We start from the raw sequence: 21,084 nt of genomic DNA, 5'->3' as shown, positions 1-21,084 counted from the left end.
CTGCTCGCACAGCTTGGGGTCTGGATTACTCGACCACATTGGCGATGGCCTTCTCCTCCGTCCCGGCCCTCCACGATGTTGCATCGATTAATCACGGCTTGTCAGAAAAACAATCAGTTTTGAATTGAAAACCAGCTTGTAATGTGTTTGGCAAACAGTTTTTTTGGTTAGCACAAAACCGTACGCAGGTGGAAATCATAGCTGCTAATTTAGGTTTACACAATCAATTCGCGTACATTTGTTGGTCTTTTTTTTGGGGTTGATATTTGGTTTTTGTGCTATTGTAACAATAATGTCATCATGTTTGTGTGTATTTTTCCAAATTGAATTTGTCGGGCGAATTTGCATCCTTATGTAAATTTTAAAGTGTTCCTTAAAGTGCCCTTTGTTTTTTATTCAACTTTTAATTTTTTGGGTGCTCGTTTTTGCCTTGTGGGCCAGGATTAAATGTAAACCATTTCTAAAATAATGTCAGAATACAATGTCAAACATTTTTTCACAATTTATTGGAAATTAAAATCAATTTGTGGCACATTTTTGGCCCAAACATTTTTGGCAGTGTTATTCCTAAAAAAAAAATAATTTGTGCAAACATAAAAGGTATGGAAACTTAAATCAAAACATTAAAAACAATTCACAAGAAAGGAGAGGGAAGTTTTGGCCAGAAAGGAATATGGGGCAAGCACAGAAGGAGTGTGGGAAAAGTAGCCAGTGCTGTCAACGTTTTTTCCCCCGTTTGGCTGGGGGAGGGAGGGCGCCAGACCGGGTCCGGGATGTCATCGGGCTGGCCCGTCCAGAGGCAGATGTTGTGGCCTCTGGACTAGGCACAGGGCTAGGCACATTTGGAGGATTGGCTGATGTTGTGCCAGAGGTGGAGGATCCTGATGTTCCGGCAGAAAGGGAGGTCGGCTCCACCATGTGCTGGCGAACGAGCTGCTCCAGGGCATTGGCGATGCGGATGTTGGCCCTGGTATTTTCCGCCAGGGCCTGACCAATGGTCACGTTGGCCGCAGCATTTTGCTCCAGGGCCTCAGCCACCCGTACCAGACTGGCGTCCATCCTCTGCAGAATCTCCGTATGGAAATCCGATTTAAAATTGAGTTCTGTGAGGAGGGACACTGCCTGCGAGGGGGATTGCCCTGGACTGGCTTCTGCAGGGTCCTCAGCCGGATGTACTGGTTCCTCCCCTGCAGAGCCAGCAGAAATTCTGCGGCCAAGGCTCCCCTCTGGAGCAGACTCATCCGTCTGTGTCTCTGTTTGAAAAATGAGAAAAAAGTCACATTAGAATCTACATATTGGCACAATTACATTTCAGAGTTGATGACATCACAATATTTACCTGGGACAACATGAGGAGCCGCAAAGTCTGGCATGTCCGTATCCATGTTGGACACGCCAAACACCTCCATAGCCTGCACACACCCCTGTGCCAGCTCTTCTAAATCATTCAACTCCAATGACACAGAGGTGGGACTCCCACCTGTCCCCCTTGCATGCCTAGCCCTGTCCGCCATTTTTTGTTTCAGGCGATATTTGAAGTCTTGCCATCTGTGGGTGAAAAAGGAACCATTATTCTGGGGTTTTTTTGGCTTTTGGTTTTAGGAGGGTCAAGTTTTTACTTACCGCCGTTTGACATCCCGGGCTAGACGGACATAATCACCCACCCTATTGACAGCACTGGCTATCTCCTCCCACATTTTCCACTTCTGGCTTACGCCCATATTCCTGTCTGCCTGTGGCAGGATGTCCACACACTTCTGAACCAAAACCTCCATCTCCTTTCTTGTGAATTGTGGCTGCCTTTTCTTTTTCCCTGCTTTGCCCGGAATCCTGGGCCCAGCAGCCTCTTCCATGTCATCCTCCTCACCTATTTGTTTAAACGTTGAGAAATTTAAGCTTGACAACTTGCACTATATTATGTTTCAAAATAATCCTTGTTTGGAAATGCATGAAATACTTACCGGCAGACTCTTGGCCATTGTTTCCCTGGTCTGTAGCCATTTCTTATCTTCCAACAAGAAATACACCAGAACGTTTTTTTTTGGTCGTGACGTATTTATACATGCGTCCTTATTTTTCGTCCGCATCATTCATTGTGCGTTCCTATGATCCCTCCTTAATTTGTGCGGGAAAATAAACACTATTTATGGCTTGGGGCGTCTCGAGTCGAGGTGGCGGTTGTTGGTTGTTGGAGGTTACGTTGGTCGGAGTGGATTGTTGGCGGGATTTGGATTTGGCGTTGTTTGGTGTGGTTTTTGTTTTGTCTTTTTGGAGTTTTATTTTCCGTTCGCTTTTTTTGCTGTGGTTGTTTTCTTTTTCGTGTTTTTTTTTGGCAAGTTTTTGCCCGTCTTACTTTAGTTCACTTTGTGTCTCCTTCTTTTTGTGAAGTTTGGCTCGTTAATTTCTTTAAAAATCTCCTTTGTTAGGTTTCTTTTGGCTCTGCCCCAACGACCTTTTTATCCGGTGACTTATATATCCTCTATTGGTAAGTTTATATTTTCCCTTGTTTATTAAATGGTCATGTTTTTTATAACGCAACTTTGTTTGACCTTACACTTTTAAACTTTGGTTTTGTGATTCCGAAATGGCTGAACTAATTTGCTTTTTTTATCTGCTTTTTTTTTGCCTTGTATTTGCGAATTAATTAGCGCATTTTTATCTGCGTATTTTTGCCTTGTATTTGCGAATTAATTAGCGTCCCAGGCGTAGGCATCGTAGGCGTGCAAGGCCCCAGATATATCGAACACGTGTCACCCTTTTTGGAATGCCCGATGATGAGGTGTTAAGACGCTACCGTCTTCCGCCCCAAATCATCATAGACACTCTCTCATTAATAGAGAGTGATCTTGAGCGGCAAATTGACAGTCCTACAGCAATACCACCACTTCCGCAATTTATGGCGGTGTTACATTTCTGTGCCTCAGGATCGTTTCAAACAACGGTGGGAATAGTGGCGGGAATCTCACAATCCTCCTTTTCCCGGATCCTGAGGGCAGTGATGGAGGCCCTTTTCAAGCACCTCCATCATTTTATTACAATGCCTTTGGATATGGGTGCCCTTAGTGTGGCCAAGGCCAATTTTTACCAAATAGCTGGCTTCCCACACATCGTAGGGGTTGTGGATGGTACTCACATACCACTTCAGCCTCCAGCACGGCTGGAGGCCATATTTCGCAACCGGAAACACTATCACTCCCTGAATGTAATGGTGGTATGTGATGCCTCCCTCCAGATCCTGTCCCTGAATGCAAAATTACCCGGAAGTGCACATGACTCATTCGTCATCCGGCAATCAGGGATATGGCACAAATTAAACAACCTACAAGCTGGTGATGCGTGGCTTCTGGGTAAGTGGAGACCTTTAGTACATAACAATGTTAAGCTTGATACACAGTGATCCTGATGTTGTAACTTCTTTTTCACAGGAGACAGTGGCTACCCTTGCACGCCCTGGCTGCTCACTCCTTATTTGGCTCCCACACCAGGGCCACAAAGTAATTTTAATTCCGCACTTACAGCCACTAGGCAAGTGGTGGAGCGCTGTATCGGCCTTTTAAAAGGCCGATTCAGATGCCTCCACTGCTCTGGTGGCGAGCTCAGGTATTTGCCGAATATGGTTTCGAAAATTGTGGTCCTGTGTGGGATATTTCACAACATCGCCATAAGGAGTGGTGTCCCAATGCAGCCAGAGGATGCCTTGCCTGAGGATGGCCCCCCCGAGGTTGGTCGGAGGTCAGTATGTGGGGGGGCCATACGCGATGATGTGGTGGCCAGATATTTTAGGTAATTATTGGCAACAAAAAAGTTTTTAGACACAATGTGGTAAGGATTTTTGGAGACCATCTAATTATTTTGTTTTTTGGTTCCCATCTTCTGTTTGATTTCATAATCTTTGGGACTCAAACGATGACTACTTCCTGCTACCCAAAAAAAACCATCATGGGGACACATTGGATATATATTCTGGAACCAATATTGCAACGCAACATTTGTTGAATCATGTTGGCATGCTCCTTCGTCAACCAGTTCTTGATTTTTCATTTCTTTTTTCATATGGTGTTTGATGGGTTGTATTTTTTATTTTCACTGTGTGTATTGTTTGTGAGTCAACACTTTGGATTTTTAGTTATGTTGTGAATAAATGTTTTGAGAGTGTAATTTTGAATATTTTATTGACCATTACAAGCAAGTGTAACCAGGTTCACCCACGTTAAAATGTTTTAAGGGTTAATCCTGTAATGACGCAATTTGATCTAAATTTAAATATGCTTTCTGGGTCAAAACCAACACCAAAAGGAATTCTGTACAATCAGTAGGCTTTGTAATCTCGGCCTAAGAAGGTTGCCCCCCAAATTGGAACATGTAAAATGTAGTAATATATAAATTGTCACACACAAAAAAAGGCCAAGCAGATTGTTACTGTTAGGTGTTTCATGTGCCTGTTTCCCTTAAAAATACAACACACAATCTTAGTGACATTAATTTCAAATACTTGCTGGAAGAGTCTACTTATGTCAGTGTAAACAATCTAAGATTTGGAGACAAGGAATGAGACAGAACGTTAAGTTTAAATTTTTTATTAATACAACTATTTTTAAAAAAAATAAAAAAATTAGGGACGCAGGATCACAGACATATGGTCAAGGACCACCAGCAGCCCGAAGACGTAGCCCCGCATCCTTTCGACGCATCCAGCTAGGTCCGCCAAACGCCTCTGGTCCCCTGTGGGTTAGAAAAGTGTGGGGCTTAATACATAATTAATGAAACCCAATGAAAAAACAAGCCAAACAAAGCTAGCCAAAAATGACAATATTGTGACCAAAAGCACATTTAACCCAAAAAATCCAAGGACCCAAATATGGACACCCAAAAAATTGCACCAAAAAACATCTGATTTTGACAGGTGGAATATGTGTATGGGGAAATCAGCAGTAAAAGGTAAAGACAAACAGAAATCTACACCAAATTCTGACAAACCCCCCCCAAAAAAATGAACAGACACAGGATTAGATACAAACATTTAAAAAAAAAAAAGATTAAAAAAAGGCAAACATACCGTTCAAAATCACGCCCGGTCCAGAAGCAACTCCCTCGTCCTCCTCGGAGGTGCCAACATTCCCCAACGAGGTGGGAGGGGTGATTTGGGATTCAGGGGAGAGGGTAGTTACGAGAGGGGTGGTTGGAGGGGAGGGGGAATTGGGATGGAGGGGAAGGAGCCCCGACACATGTTCCACAGGGTCTGTGCAGGCTGGGGAGGAGGGGGAAATTCGGGAATTTTGGGGTGTGGATGTTTGGCTGGGGGTTGGGGAGAGGGGCCGAGAGCGCCGTCTTTGACGGCGATGACGCCGTAGTCTTCGCTCTGCCCCTAAAAGATGGGAAACAAATTGTGATTATTTTCGACCCTGACCTTGTTAAACACTAATTTTTGATAACACAAATATGTAAACATGCACATGCAGATATGAGTACAAAGAATATATAGACCATACATGAAAACATGCACATGCAGATATGAGTACAAAGAATAAATAGGCCATACATGAAAACATGCACATGCAGATATGAGTACAAAGAATAAATAGGCCATACATGAAAACTAGCACATGCAGATATGAGTACAAAGAATAAATAGGCCATACATGAAAACATGCAGATATGAGTACAAAGAATAAATAGGCCATACATGAAAACATGCACATGCTTTTAGGGCCACAAAGATAAACATGAAAACCACAGTCAAAAAAACTTACTTTCTGCGATCTGCATGCGAAAGCATGCCAGCAAGCGGGGCGTCCGCCGTTGCAGGTCGGACCACCTGCGCTCCAGCTGGCCGATGTGGCGGCGTGAGCCGAAGGAACGCAGGCGGCCACGTACCTCCGCATATGCGGAACGCTTTTCCCTATTGGTGATGGGGGGAGGCTGGCTGGTGATCCGCCTGTCCATCACCTCGGTTAACACCATCAGCTCACGCCTGGTGAATGCCGAGGCTCTCATGATGGCAATGGTGTATTTTATAAAAAACAATTTTAATAAAGACCAGAAAATAAATTTGATTGGCTAATGTATTTGGGTAATTAACAGGACAAATTCTATTGGTTAGTGTATGAGTCATGTGTTCGACAGGGCCACAAATCTTTTGCGAGTTATGTTAGGCTTGATGCAGTGACATGCGTAATCTAATTTAAATAAAGAAATGAACCCAGTAAAATATGCGTGGTTAAAAACAAAAAAAACAAATGTTTAATTGGCTCAAACATGTATTTTGACAAATAAAAGCAAATGTTTAAGCCGTACGTATTCTGCGGGTAAACACAAACATGGACAAGAGTAAAGTTTATTGCATTGCCAAAAAAAAAAAAAAATGACGAGCAATTAAGATAATTGATATATTGATTGGCATGATACGATTGAGGGAGGTAGGCAGAATAAAGGAGCAGGTAATCGGAATCTGACAGGCCCACTTCCGGGTTGAACTTGTGCGTGCGTTCCCTGCAAGCCACATTGGGGATGTACGCTCGCTATTTGGCACGCTCGTTAGTTAGAGGAGGGGTTGGTAGAGTTTGGGGAGGATGTTTCGATGCGTTCGAAATTACGAGCGAGTGCTTGAATTAACATATTTCTGTACGTACGCCGAACGTACGAACGCCCACTTGCGTCCGGGTCTGAATGAGGGCCATTATTGTTTTTCTGTGTGGGGAGTCACATACACTCTGTCACTCATCATGTCCGAGAGTGATTTTCCTCTCCTGCTAAAGTGTACTAAATGTAATGTACCATTTGCGGAGGGAGATGGGAATGTGTAGGGCCTGTTATGTGATATCACGCCCTATCTCTGTCACTATGCCTGTGCAGGAACCACCCTGGGCTTGTTTTGCTAAGGCACTTACAACCCTTGTGGACCAGTTAACTCCTCCCCCTGCGTTCCCCCAGTTGGGGTTAACGCAGCAGTCGGTGGGTTCATCCCAACTTCAGGGGTTCCCACGGCAGTCAATGATACCCCAGTGTCTCCCGCTGTCACCCCCCCAGGTCTCTCAGGAGCCTGCGTGGGTTAATTAATTGTCCAATACTGTACAGCACCTGATGGACGTATTGCAAGGGGAATCCTTACTAATCGGTCGTTGGTGTCTCAGACCCCTCAGTATGATGAGGATGATGTGACGTCTGATGACGGGGAGATTTTTGACTATTCGGACCAAGAGCCCCCTCGTACAAAGGAGGCGGAGTCCAAGTCTAAGGTATATATACCTGGCCTTATACGGGCAGTCCATACAGCGTTGGTTATTGAAGATGAGGATCCCCCGTGACTAAATCCACATACGCCTTCTTTAAGGATGTTAAGGGTGATGCCACTGTATTTCCTCTATCTTGTCAGTTAGTGGATCATTTAGAGGAGGCGTGGAAAAATCCGGGTAAGCGGTACCAGCCTCAAAAACGTTTGGCTTTTGCATACCCCTTTGCGGATGATTATTTCTCAAAATGGGAAACACCTCCACAGGTTGATTCGCATGTCACAAGCCTGGTGAAGAGTGCTACATTGGCCATGCCCTCCATGTCCTCCTTGAATGATGCTGTGGATTGCAAGGTTGAAATATGCCTGAAATCCATTTTTTCCCTTGCTGGGGGGGCGACCAGACCGGCTATGGCCGTGTGCTGGGTAGCCAGAGCCATGGAGCGCTGGGCTGATAGCTTGGAGGCGTCTCTGGACACTGACTCGTCACTTGAGCAGGTGGAGTTAGTGGGTAATCTCAGAGACTCAGCCACGTACATTAATGAGGCAGCCTTGGATATAGGTCTCCTCACTTCGAGAATCTCTTCGGCAGCAGTGGTGGCTCGCCGCACCTTATGGTTGCGCTCTTGGAAAGTGGACGCAGATTCCAAGAAGGGTTTGGAATGCTTGCCTTTTAATGGAAAGACCTCCATTGGTCCTGATCTGGATAAAATTGTGGCTAATTTGGCAGCAGCTAAGTCTGCGTGCCTGCCATCAGCTGCGGTCCCATCAGGGTCGGGTTCATCATCCTTTCGGCCTTACAGAACCCGGGGTAAGTCCAAGGTACAGTCCTTTCCGAGACAGACAGGAGCCAAGAAATCTGCGAAGCCCAAGAAGCAGACTTGGAGTACTAGACGTCCTGCTCCCAAGTCGGACGACAAGCCTTCTGCCTGATGGGACGGGCCTCTCTTTGGGGGAGGTGTTGGCGTCTGACCACCTCGGATACTTGGGTAAGAGAAGTAGTCTCTCAGGGGTACGCCCTCTCCTTCCGGCGGAGGCCTCCCAGCTGGTTTTTCTCCACAGGTGTTCAGTCCAATCAGGACAAGGCCCTGGAGTTCTGGAAGGTATTACACTCTATGATCCAAGCTGGGGTCATAGTGCCGGTTCCTTTGTCTCAGAGGGAATTGGGGTATTACTCTAAACTTTTTCTGGTACGGAAACCCAATGGGTCCTACCGGCCAATCCTCAACCTCAAATCCCTTAGCAAATTTTTGAGGGTTCCTCGGTTCAGGATGGAGACCGTGCGTACCATCATTTTGGTGATGGAACCTGGGGATTTCATGGTCTCGCTAGATATTCAGGATGCTTACCTGCATATCCCTATTGTCTCAGTGCACCAGCGTTTCCTCAGGTTTGCAGTGGTCAACGACCACTTCCAGTTTCAGGCACTGCCTTTTGGTCTGGCCACAGCGCCTCGAGTGTTTCCCAAAGTTATGGCAGTTATGGCAGCTCACCTGTGGATGCAGGGGGTTCACTTGTTACCCTATCTGAACGACCTTCTGTTGTTGGCAGAGTCTCCAGAGAAACTTCAGCGCCATCTGCAACACACAGTCTCTGTGTTGCAGAATCACGGCTGGCTAATAAATTGGAAGAAGTCCTCCCTGGTTCCTTCACAGAGGATGATCCATCTCGGAGCCCTGTTGGACTCCCAACATCAGAGGACCTTTGTGACAGAGGAAAAGATCTCTGCATTGCAGGCAAAAGTATGCAATTGCCTGCGGAGTCGCCAGGTGTCTATTCACTCGGCGATGAGGTTACTGGGTTCCATGGTGTCGATGTTCGACATGGTGGAGTACACCCTGTTTCACTACAGTCCTCTGCAGAAGTTGATCCTCTCCAGATGGAATGGGTTGCCCCATCGGTTAAAGACACAGACAATGGTGCTTTCCCTTGAGGTTCGTCTGTCTCTGGCCTGGTAGCTGCAGACTGCTCACCTAAACAAGGGGCGCCCATTTTGGATTGCGGACTGGGTCCTTCTAACAACAGATGCCAGTCTCCGGGGCTGGGGAGCAGTGACGGGTCCACACTTCTTCCAGGGACGGTGGACGCCAGCAGAATCTGCTCTTCCAATAAACATCTTGGAACTTCGGGTAGTATTCAAAGCATGTCCTACACGGAAAACCCGTGCAGGTACAGTCAGACAACGCCACCACGGTGGCCTACATAAACCGCCAAGGAGGGACCCACAGCCAGGCGGCTTTGAGAGAGGTGTCCCGCATTCTAGCTTGGGCGGAAGGCAATCTCCCTGCAATATCGGCAGTGTTCATGCCAGGAGTCCCCAACTGAGAAGCAAACTTTCTCAGCCGTCAAGACGTGCATCAAGGAGAGTGGTTTCTTCACCAGGAGGTGTTTCAGCTACTGGTGAACAAGTGGGGCCTTCCAGAGATAGACCTCATGGCTTCCCAACACAACAACAAGCTACCTGTGTACGGGTCAAGAACAAGAGACACAGAGGCACTTCTGGTGGATGCACTGTCGGTCAGGTGGACCTTCCAGTTTGCATAACTCTTCCCTCCGTTCTCCCTTCTTCCTCGAGTGATACGCAAGTTCAAGCAAGAAGGCGGCACGCTCCTGCTGGTAGCTCCAGCGTGGCCCAGACGGCACTGGTACTCAGACCTTCGGAGTCTCTACGTAGACAATCCGATGCTGTTGCCTCACCGTCCGGACCTGTTGTCTCAGGGTCCTTGCCATCACCCTGACCTGGGTCGTCTGTCTTTGACGGCGTGGCTGTTGAGACGTCCCTCTTAAGGTCCGAGGGGTTTTCCAGCTCTGTGGTTAACACCATGTTAAGAGCTCAGAAGCCTTCATCTGCAAGAATTTACCATCGAGTATGGCATACTTTCTTTCAGTGGTGCCCTAGAGCAGGGATGGGGAACCACAGGCCCGGGGGCTGTATAAGGCCCCCGAAATCATTTGGTATGGCCCTCAAAGCTTTTTTCTGCTAGCCTCATCTAGCTTGAGGGGTGCCTAGAATGGCACCCTGCAGCCAGAATCTATGCAACAGTGTTGCCTGGAGCGTCCTTAGGATTCTTCAAACAGTCGAACCGCTGCCTTTGCAGCACCCCAGAGCATCCTCAGGATGCTCTGGGCATTGCTGTAATCACTGACGATTGTGTCCCCGCCCCTGTGTGATGACTCATGGAGGCGGCGCGGTCTGCACCAGGCCCACAAATAATGTTATATATATCAAAATGGCCTTCGGCAGAAAAAAGGTTCCCCACCCCTGCCCTAGAGGCTATGCTCCTCGGGTGTTCCGGATTTCCAGAGTGTTGGCTTTCCTACAGGCGAGCTTGGATCACGGTCTTCGCCTTGCTTCTCTGAAGGTGCAGGTCTCTGCCCTGTCAGTGTGGTTTCATTGTAGGATTGCTACGCTTCCTGATGTCCGCACCTTTATGCAAGGTGTACTTCGTATTCAGCCTCCCTTTGTTCCACCTGCGGCTCCTTGGAATTTGGCTGTGGTTCTTAGGGCTCTCCATGGGCCGCCATTTGAACCACTGGGCTCAGCGGATATGAAATGGCTTACAGCTGATTGTTTTCCTTCTGGCCATTCCTTTGGTTTCAGAATTGGGGGCTCTCTCATGTCGGCCTCCCTTTCTCACCTTTCATAGGGACAGGGCGGTGCTTCGCACTCGCCCTAGTTTTCTCCGGAAGGTGGTATATAGTTTTCACATCAACAAGGAAATTATTGTGCTGGCCTTTAATTCACCAGACCTCTCAGTTGATGAAGCCACCTTGGATGTGGTGCGGGCCTTGAAGATTTATGTTGATCGCACCACTTCTTTTAGGAAGTCAGACTCTTTGTTTGTCCTTTATGGCTTCCAGAAGAAGAGTTGGCCTGCCACTAAGCAAACATTGGCAGGATGGATTTGCATGGCTATTTCTGAAGCTTATGTTCATGAAGGCCTTCCTGTTCCATCTTCAGTTAGGGCTCATTCCACTAGGTCTGTGGGTCCTTCGTGGGCAGCTCGACGTGGTGCTTCAGCAGTTCAGCTGTGCAAGGCAGCCACGTGGTCATCTGTCCATACTTTCATAAGGTATTATGCTTTTGATACCTTCGCCTCTCAGGATGCTTCCTTCGGGTGGCGGATTCTCCTTACAGCACAGGAGCATCCCCACCCTTAAATGATACTGCTTTGGGACATCCCCAAGGTATCCTGTGGATACCCTATGGACCCTGAAGTAGAAAATATGAGATATGGTAAGAACTTGTTATCTCTATTTCTACGAAGTCCATAGGGTTTCACAGGACTCCCGCCCTGTCAAACCTGTACTGCAGATGGGCTTTGATCCGGTCACCATTTTTTCTCTCCTTCTGGTGAGAATGTGATTTCTTGTGTGTTCCAGACTTTCTTCTCTCTCTTTTCTCCTCCTCCGGCCTATGGCTTGTGATGTAACTGAGTGCCTGAGGCTCTGCGGTGGGGTATAGGAGAGGGACCCCAGTGCATCCTGGGAGGATGAAAAACTTAACTCTGTGGTGAGAGATGCCTGACGTCATCACCTATACCCCAAGGTATCCTGTGGAACCCTATGGACTTCATAGAAATAGAGATAACAAGGGTAAGTTCTTACCATATCTCATATTTTTTTACACTACACCTGCACCCGCCACCCACCACCCAGGGGTTGCGGGGATTGCGCCATGCTATCAGCCAAGGCCAGGGGTGCCCTGGAGAGGGGGACGCCTTTATTGGGGGGGTCCCCAACTCCCCAGGGATCCCTGGCCTGGGCTGACTAGCGGTCAGGGCTGATGCTTCGGCTGGGGGGCCCGGTGAAAGGGTCCGGTACTGGTTGTGAAAATTACAGGGAAATCCTATGCATTTTTTACCCTGTAATTCCAGAACCAGGACAGGATCAGAGCCCAGTGCTGGTTGTGCTAAGTACAGGGGGAACCCTACGCAATGTTTTCCCTGTACTTACACAACCAGGACTGGCTAAGAAAAGTTCAGGCTGGTTCTGTCTTAGGGGGGGACCCACATAATTTAAAAAAAAATGTAACTCTTTCTAAGCTTTTTTCAATAACATACATGCAGGCATCTCACTGATGTACAGTGCATCCGGAAAGGATTCACATTGCTTCACTTGTTCCACATTTTGTTATGTTACAGCCTTATTCCAAAATTAAATAAATTCATTTTTGTCCTCAAAATTCTACACACAATACCCCATTATGACAATGTGTAATAAGTTTTTTTGACATTTTTGCAAATTTAAGTAAAAAAAAAACCTAAGATATCACATGTACATAAGTATTCACAGCCATTGCCATGAAGCTCAAAATTAAGCTCAGGTGCATCCTGTTTCCACTGATCATCCTTGAGATGTTCCTACAGCTTAATTGGAGTCCATCTGTGGTAAATTCAGTTGATTGGACATGATTTTGAAAGGCATACACCTGTCTATATAAGGTCCCACACTTGACAGTGCATGTTAGAGCACAAACCAAGCATGAAGTCCAAGGAATTGTCTGTAGACCTCCGAGACAGGATTGTTTCGAGGCACAAATCTGGGGAAGGGTACAGAAAAATATCTGCTGCTTTGAAGGTCCCAATGAGCACAGTGGCCTCCATCATCCGTAAATGGAAGAAGTTCGGAACCACCAGGACTCTTCCTAGAGTTGGCCGGCCGTCTAAACTGAGCGATCGGGGGAGAAGGGCCCTAGTCAGAGAGGTGACCAAGAACCCAATGGTTAGTCTGTCAGAGCTACAGCATTCCTTTGTGGAAACAGGAAAACCTTCCAGAAGGAAAACCATCTCTGCAGCAATCCACCAATCAGGCCTGTATAATAGAGTGGCCAGACGTAAGCCACTCCTTAGTAATAAGCACATGGCAGACCGCCTGGAGTTTGCCAAAATGCACCCGAAGGACTCTCAGATAATGAGAAACAAAATTCTCTGGTCTGATGAGTCAATGATTGAACTTTTTGGTGTGAATGCCAGCGGTTATGTTTGGAGGAAACCAGGCACCGCTCATCACCAGGCCAATACCATCCCTACAATGAAGCATGGTGGTGGCAGCATCATGCTGTGGGGATGTTTTTCAGCGGCAGGAACTAGGAGACTAGTCAGGACACAGGGAAAGATGAATGCAGCAATGTACAGAGTCATCCTGGATGAAAACCTACTCCAGAGCGCTCTTGACCTCAGACTGGGGCGACGGTTCATCTTTCAGCAAGTCAACGACCCTAAGCACACAGCCAAGATATCAAAGGAGTGGCTTCAGGACAACTCTGTGAATTTCCTTGAGTGGCCCAGCCAGGGCCCAGACTTGAATTCTATTGAACATCTCTGGAGAGATCTGAAAATGGCTGTGCACTGACGCTTCCCATCCAACCTGATGGAGCTTGAGAGGTGCTGCAAAGAGGAATGGGCGAAACTGCCCCAAGATAGGTGTGCCAAGCTTGTGGCATCATATTCAAAAAGACTTGAGGCTGTAATTGCTGCCAAAGGTGCATCAACAAAGTATTGAGCAACACTCCACAGATACTCCACGCAATAATACCCATAAAGTGAACAATTTCTTATGTATTATCAGCATCTATATACAGTCAGGTGCATAAATATTGGGACATTGACAGAATTTTCATATTTTGACCTCTATTTACCACCAGAATGGATTTGAAATGAAACAAACAAGATGTGCTTTAACTGCAGACTTTCAGATTTAATTTGAGAGTAATTACATCCAAATCAGGTGAACGGTGTAGGAATTACAACGGTTTCTATATGTGCCTCCCACTTTTTAAGAATCGGAACAATAATTAAAAAATATATCACTACAACATAATAATAATTTATGTATCACCATAAAAGAATTGGTAAACATCAAGTAATAATGCTAAAACAGTGTAATGAGCACCTATAATGTCAATTTAGTTACTCTCTCTGTTAAAATGTAAACGTGTTTGGAAATTTGTTGAGATAGCCAGAATACTATCTAGTGGATCAATGTACAGTAGTGTCCAAATAGACTATCCGCTCAAGAACAAATTGTCACATATTCAATATGAATTAGTGTTTGTCTGAATTTACAATAGACGGGAATATATATCCATCTGCTGATGAATAGTTTATCTGTCTAAATGTTAATGCAGTCAGCAGAGGCGGATTAATGGGTCAGGCAGCCCAAGAGCACAACATTATTTGTGTGTGTCCCCCATTTTGGTTTGTTTTATTTCACTTGAATCCCCTCCATATTGCAGCTACATCAATGTTGTATAGAAACAGATTGAAAGTTTTCTGACATTAGACACTAGAAAGAACTATACACGTGTCATTGTACAGTAAATTGCTACATCATGTCTCAGGAATTATCTATTAATTCCTGTGGGCAGTTACAGTAGACAGATACCAGATAAGGACTCCGGCCTCCATGGGCACAGGCAGTTCAGCAGGGCCACCCATCAGTGATAGATAGCAGCAGGCAGCGCTGCCTGTCACATAGACATCTCATCACTGCCGGCCAGGGCTCCATACCCTTTATGACAGGGCTTGGCTTGAATCCGACGCCCCTGGAGAGGAGGTAGGCAGCCCCAATCCCCCCACCCCCACACACACACACACACACACACACACCTTCTGCACCATAATCCCCCACCCCACCCTGTAATAAAATATAAAAGGGGCCTGTGGTTCTGATGCAGGTGGTTGTGTGTGTGGGAGGGGGAGTAGAGATTGATGTACCTCACATGCCACATGGGCATTCCACCACTGGTAGCCAGATGTTTGATCACCTCCCATTGGAAAACGCCATAACACCCCTACAATACGATTGGTTATCTGTAAAGTCTGCCCCTTGCTGTCATGAAAAACATGACAGCCTACCTTAACCATAGATCTTACATACACTGAAGTGACAAAACACATGGGATAGGTGCCTAGTATTGTGTAGGGCCCGGCGAAGTGCAGCAACTCGACATTGCATCTATTACACAAGTAGACGCCTCTGAAGAGATGTTGACCCATGCTGTCCCTGATACTTGTAGGTGCAAGATCTTGGGTGCGAATGGACCACTCCACCATGTCCCATAAATGCTGGAATGAGTTCATGTCGGGCAAACGTAGTGGCCATACCATTAATCGGAAGTCTCCAAAGTGCTCCACGAACCAATTCTGGACATATTGGGACAGATATCACGGTGCATTATCCTGCTGGAATATTACATCATTGTGGAGGTACATGAAGTCCATGAAGGGCTGCAAATGATCATCAAGCAATGCAACATAGCGGTTACCGGTCATTGGGGGCGATTCAATTCAGCGTGAATTGAATAATGCTGGAGTTATCCAATTCAGAGCCTTTTTAGTCTGACTAATTGTTTCTCCTCGCACCGTCCTGAGGGTGCGAGTAGAAATCCGACTAAAGTGCCGGCCGCGAGGCTAATTTCCAGCTCAGCGCGGCACTAACATCCTTACGGCAGGCACTATAGTTGGAGAATGCCTGTTATCATGACTAAACACCTCGCGGCCGTCACTTTACTCAGTTTTCTATGCGCACCCTCAGGAGGGTGCGAGTAGAAATCCAACTATAGTGCCGGCTGTGAGGCTAATTTCCGACTTAGCGCGGCACTAACAGTCTCACGGCAGGCACTATAGTTGGAGAATGCCTATTCTCATGACTAAACACCCAGATTAAGTCACGAGAACCAGCATTCTCTGACTTCCGACTACTTCCCGTCCGAGTAAACATGGCACTGAATTGAATAGCTCTGGGAGCTCCCTCCTGGCGCTATTCTATTCATGCTGAATTGAATCGCCCCCAATGACGTATTCAGGCAGACCAGTAGATCCAACCTAAGTCACATGAACACAACCCACACCATTATGGAACCACCACCAACCTGCATGGTGCCTTATTGACAACTCGTGTCCATGGCCCAATAGTGATTGCGCCACACCCGAACCCTACCATCAGTCCAAAACAACTGGAACCGTGATTCATCGAGTCCTCCTGGGTCCAACTACCGTAGTGACATCACAAACCCAGGTGAGGTGCTTGTAGTATTAACGGAGGGACTCTGGTGGGTTTTCTGCTCCCATATCCAATGGAAGCTACAGAGTGCTGCACTGATCTGTTGGATATGCGTCTAGTACCTCCATTAAATGTGGATGTTATTTGAGTCAGTGTCGCTTGTCTGTTACCACGGACAATTCTTGCCAGATGACGCTGGTCATGATCATTAGGCACCTGTGGTCAGCCAGGGTGGGTGGTGAGGCCACCATGAGGTATTCCCAATACACACATGACACCAGAGATCAAGGAATGTTGAATGTCCGCTCAACTTCAGAAATGGAATGTCTCATCCATCAGGCACCCATTATCATGTCACGTTCGAACTCCGATATTTCTCATCGCCTTGCCTAGCTGGTATTTAAACTATCTCACGAGATGTTAGATTACAACTGATGCAAGTCTGGGCATTTCCAAGACATCACAGTATGGTGACGTCACCTACCATTACCTTTTGACACCTCAGTGTATTTATTCAAACATAGTGTTTTTGATATTGCTTCCATAATACCTCTTCCCAGCCCTCCTCATCTCAAGGACTGTGGGAGCACCTGTTGTGATATTGTTGTGATATTGTCATAGTTTCATGCCTTATTTTGGTGACCTCTCCTCTCTACCTTTTCTTGGACAATAATATTCTCATGTGTACTTGGTTTGTTTTTCCAATAGTGGCCCCCACACTGGGATCTTCACCTCTCCCCCCTTTTTCCCTCAGCAAAATGTATAGATAAAGAGCATTTATAAAAGGTGTGAATGCTTTCTCATTATGTATCTGAGGAAACTAGGAATGGTGCATATTTCTTGTAGAAATTCTACTTTGTGAAGCTGACAGTGTGAAACTTAACTTCTCTTTTGTTTTTACTGCATCTAATTATATATTTTTTTTATTGTATTAGGGTTCACTTGGACCAGGCGGTCAATCTGGAAGTCCTGGGATTTCAGGAAAGAAAGTAATGATATAGCAATGTTTATTTTTACTGGGTAAATGAGTTATGCTCAGTCCAAATTTCTGTGCTGGAGGTGCATATTATTATGTTTTATGCAGGACTCTATTCCTAAACCCTACCACAAGGAAGAATGCAACAGTTCTAATAACCAGTTGTTTGTGAATTGTTGCCTACACATTGCACCCAATTTAATTTTATCTCTAGGTTTATAAAATCTTACTTACCAGTAGGTGTTATACGTTCAGGAAACCGGCTGACGTAATCCCGACAGCCGGCTTCCCGACTACTGAATCCCGGCAAGGGTTAAATGACAGGCGTCGAAATCGCGACGCCTGTCATTTTACCTACGCCGGGAGACTGGCGCCCGGCATCTCGATCGAAGGGATGACGGGCGCGGACAGCTGCGGGGGGAGGGTTAAGTTAGGGGCTGCCGGGGGGGATTTAGGGTTAGGCACACCCCTGGAAGGTTAGGGTTAGGCTAGGGGGAGGGAGGGTTAGGGTTAGGCACCCACGGGGGGAGGTTAGGGTTAGGCACCCCCCGGGGACTTAGGTTTAGGCGGCGGGGAAGGTGGGTTAGGTTTAGGCACATAGAGGGGGGATTAGGCTTAGGCACTGGGGGGGGAGGTTAGGGTTAGGCACCCTAAAGATAAGGGTTAGGGGGGGGGAATTAGATTAGTTATACTTATCTCTCTAGACGATCGGGATTTCCTCCTGTGTCGGGCAGACGCTGTCGGGATTTGAACCGCCGGCCATGCGGCCAATGGTAAATCATACCGAATACCCAGTAGGTATGTAAATACTTCTAAAATGTGAAATTTGAATATCATAGGGGTGCCCTCAGGGTGGTATTCATGTTCAGGTACAGCTAGAGAGGGTTGGGTGGGTACAAAGTACTCAGTCCTGGGCCTCTTTAGGGGCTGAGGAGTACAGGGGAGGCAAAACATGCCCCTAAGATGCAGACAGCCACAGTCACCATCTCATGTACCTCTGTGAATGGGCGACACACACAATGTTTACAGAGTCCACAACGGAGTGTAACCATGCCCACCACCCATATTGCCTAATTCACAGAAGAAAGAGGGTGAGCACTGTCAGTGTGTCTGTCTGACCTGTAAACATGTATTTTAGCAGTGTCAGTGTATTGTCCCTCTCCCAGCACACCACAGATCACAACATCCACCACCCCTCTTCCAGCACAGCACCTATTACCCAGCCCTCACCCAGCACAGCACCCCCCTCTCCCAGCACAGCATGGTGACAGCACCCCTCACCTGACCCAGCACCCCTATCCCAGCACAGCAGCCCCCTCACCCAGCACAACACCCCTCACACAACACCCCTGCCCTCACCAAGCACAGCACCACCATCACCTCCCAGCACAGCACAATGGCACCCTTCCCCTGACACAGCACCCTGGCCCTCACTCAGCACAGCTCCCCCCTCTCCCAGTACAGCATGGTGGCACCTCTCACCTGACCCAGCACCCCCCTCACCCAGCATGACAACATCCCTCACACAGCACCCCGGCCCTCACCCAGCACAGCATGGTGTCAGCACCCACCCTCACCCAGCACCCCTATCCCAGAAGAGCACCTCTCTCCCATCAGTGAGTACCACAGCACCCTGGCCCTCGATCAGTTCCAGACTTACTTTACTTGAACGAAGTGGCTGCAGCCTGCTGAGCGCATGACTTGAGGTACCTGCTTTTCCCAGCTCAGGCTAGCAGACCGCATCTTGGTGCATGCTGCCCCAGCGCTAACTACTAGCCATCATCCAGGGCCCAATCGGAGCTGTCAGCTGAGCTCCGATCTTGGACCCTATGCAGCGGCATTAACAGCTGCAGGAGTCTCTGCCCACCCGGCAGCAGGTGCCCTGGCCATGCCTGCCACAAACCTCTTCCGTCCTTAGACGGGCTTGGATGCCCGTAGGCATTCCAAATGCCCTAGGCATTTGCTTAGTGTGCCTGTGCCTAGAGCCAGCTCTGTCAGCAGGAATACTGCTGAAATAAAGGCGTGCTTCATAAAACAATATTATTTATTAGAATTTATTCGTATAGAACCCAGCATTTTATAGAGAATGTTTGAAACAATTACATTGTTTTATACAAACGATTGAACAGCGCCCCCTCTATGATGTACTGTAGTCTTCCTATCAGAAGGGAAAAGTCTCTGGAATATTGAAGAGCTTTTTCCCAGTTGTTTTTCTGCCGTGAAAATGGTTTATGGGAAACTTCCCTAAAATAAGCTGCATTGTCGAGAACATTACTTTAATCCATATAATGGTGCCTGTCCTTCACTGCATGTATGCAACAGGTACAATTTTGACTTTAGATTAATATATAATTTACTATTTAATATTTTAAATGATTACAAAATGAATACAAATCTAATCAGCTTTTCTAAAGTGTTTGCAGAGCAGACTTCACAACTTAGTTATATTTAGTGATGGAGCAAAGTAACATTTATAGTTTTATACATGAAAGTTTTCTTCATTTTTATAAATTCTTTATTTTCAGAATTTGTTTTTGTAAAACAAGAGTCTGTGTACAGTAAAATAGAATAAAGAAAGGGACCAGATAAATATAATAGTAGCAATCATCGATGCCCACACAAGTGTTCCAAATATAACATTACAAAGGACAACAGATATACACTTTAAGATTAGTATCTATCCTTGTGTCTAAATTCCACCTGTGGTATATAAGAGATATCGCCCTATGTTCTACACATGCTTTTTTATTTATTGATGAACATATACATATATATTTAACTGAAGATATTGCAATAACCACACATAACTGAATCCTGCATAATATTTCACAAAATATATATCTTTGAAGATATGTCCATGTTTTTTTTTTACTTTGCCAGGTTAAGAAAGTTTAGTAATTTTCGCCAATATTTATGTTTTAGGGGAGTAAAGGGGAAAGGGGCCCAGCAGGCACTCCGGGGCTACAGGGACCACGAGTAAGTATTGTTTTGTTTTATGTATCTGTCAAATACTGAGAGGAAGGTTACCAGATATGTATTACTCCTTTAATAGTTACCCATACTGGGAAAGTGGTATAAGGTTAGAGAGACTTTTAAAGCTCACAACTAGTACATACGTTTCCATATAATTACTATATAGCACATTTTACAGTTTCCAAATATAGACTATACAAACTTATCTGGAGAAGTTCACATATAAGAAAGTACTGACAAAAGGAGTCATTGCAAGTTCTTATGCAGAAGTCAAAATGAAGTGCAACAGTATTTCCTAACGTCTTAACCAGTAAGAACTAAGAATGGTGTATATGGGATTCTGGGCACTCATCTGTATGTCTAGGAGGTTGGAGCTATAAAATTCTCCATAACCTTAATCCTTTCTCATGAAAGTCCTATGTATAGCGTGTCACATGCTGACCAGAAAACCCCTACGTTCTGGGTTTTAATCTCACCTGCAATCTGTATAATGCTCAGAATACACAGGGAGTGATTCAGAGTTGCAAGCACAGCAAACACAATTGCACTTCATAGAACTAAATGCTCATAATCATCCGTATACCAAGCAACTATGCACCTGCACCGCTTCTATCCATCCGTGCACACTTGCACCAGCACTATAGTTGATGTAAAATATCCATCCAAAATCATATGTATCTCTGCGTATGCACAACTCACACCCCACTGCCATCTATTTACACCTATTCAGCCGGAAGTGGAGATTACTGTAATGGTTACAAACATGCATGACTTGTAGTTGCTCATAGTTGTCAACGCTCAGCTACAGAGGGTGCACAATGCTAAAGGTCACAAGATCAATCAGCTAAACAGACTGGCGTGCAACTCTGCATCAGCCACACAGGTTCCAATCAATACATCT

The 21,084-nt window shown here is 46.1% G+C and overlaps 1 protein-coding gene across 1 annotated transcript in view; it reads left to right on the top strand.

Annotated features, from left to right (window-relative positions):
- LOC148524760 (collagen alpha-1(XXI) chain-like) overlaps positions 1–21,084 on the top strand; it is a 145,470-nt gene that overhangs the window by 98,868 nt on the left and 25,518 nt on the right. Inside the window, exon 11 of the mRNA XM_088471634.1 lies at positions 7,075–7,235. Within this exon, the coding sequence (XP_088327760.1) occupies positions 7,075–7,235 (161 nt within the window). The remainder of the gene's footprint in view (positions 1–7,074; positions 7,236–21,084) is intronic.

This window comes from Taudactylus pleione, unplaced genomic scaffold (genome assembly GCF_031769625.1).
Source record: "Taudactylus pleione unplaced genomic scaffold, aTauple2 ptg000116l, whole genome shotgun sequence".
NCBI lineage: Eukaryota > Metazoa > Chordata > Amphibia > Anura > Myobatrachidae > Taudactylus > Taudactylus pleione.
Note: the sequence above shows the minus strand (reverse complement) of the source record. Positions and strands in the feature narration are given on the sequence as shown.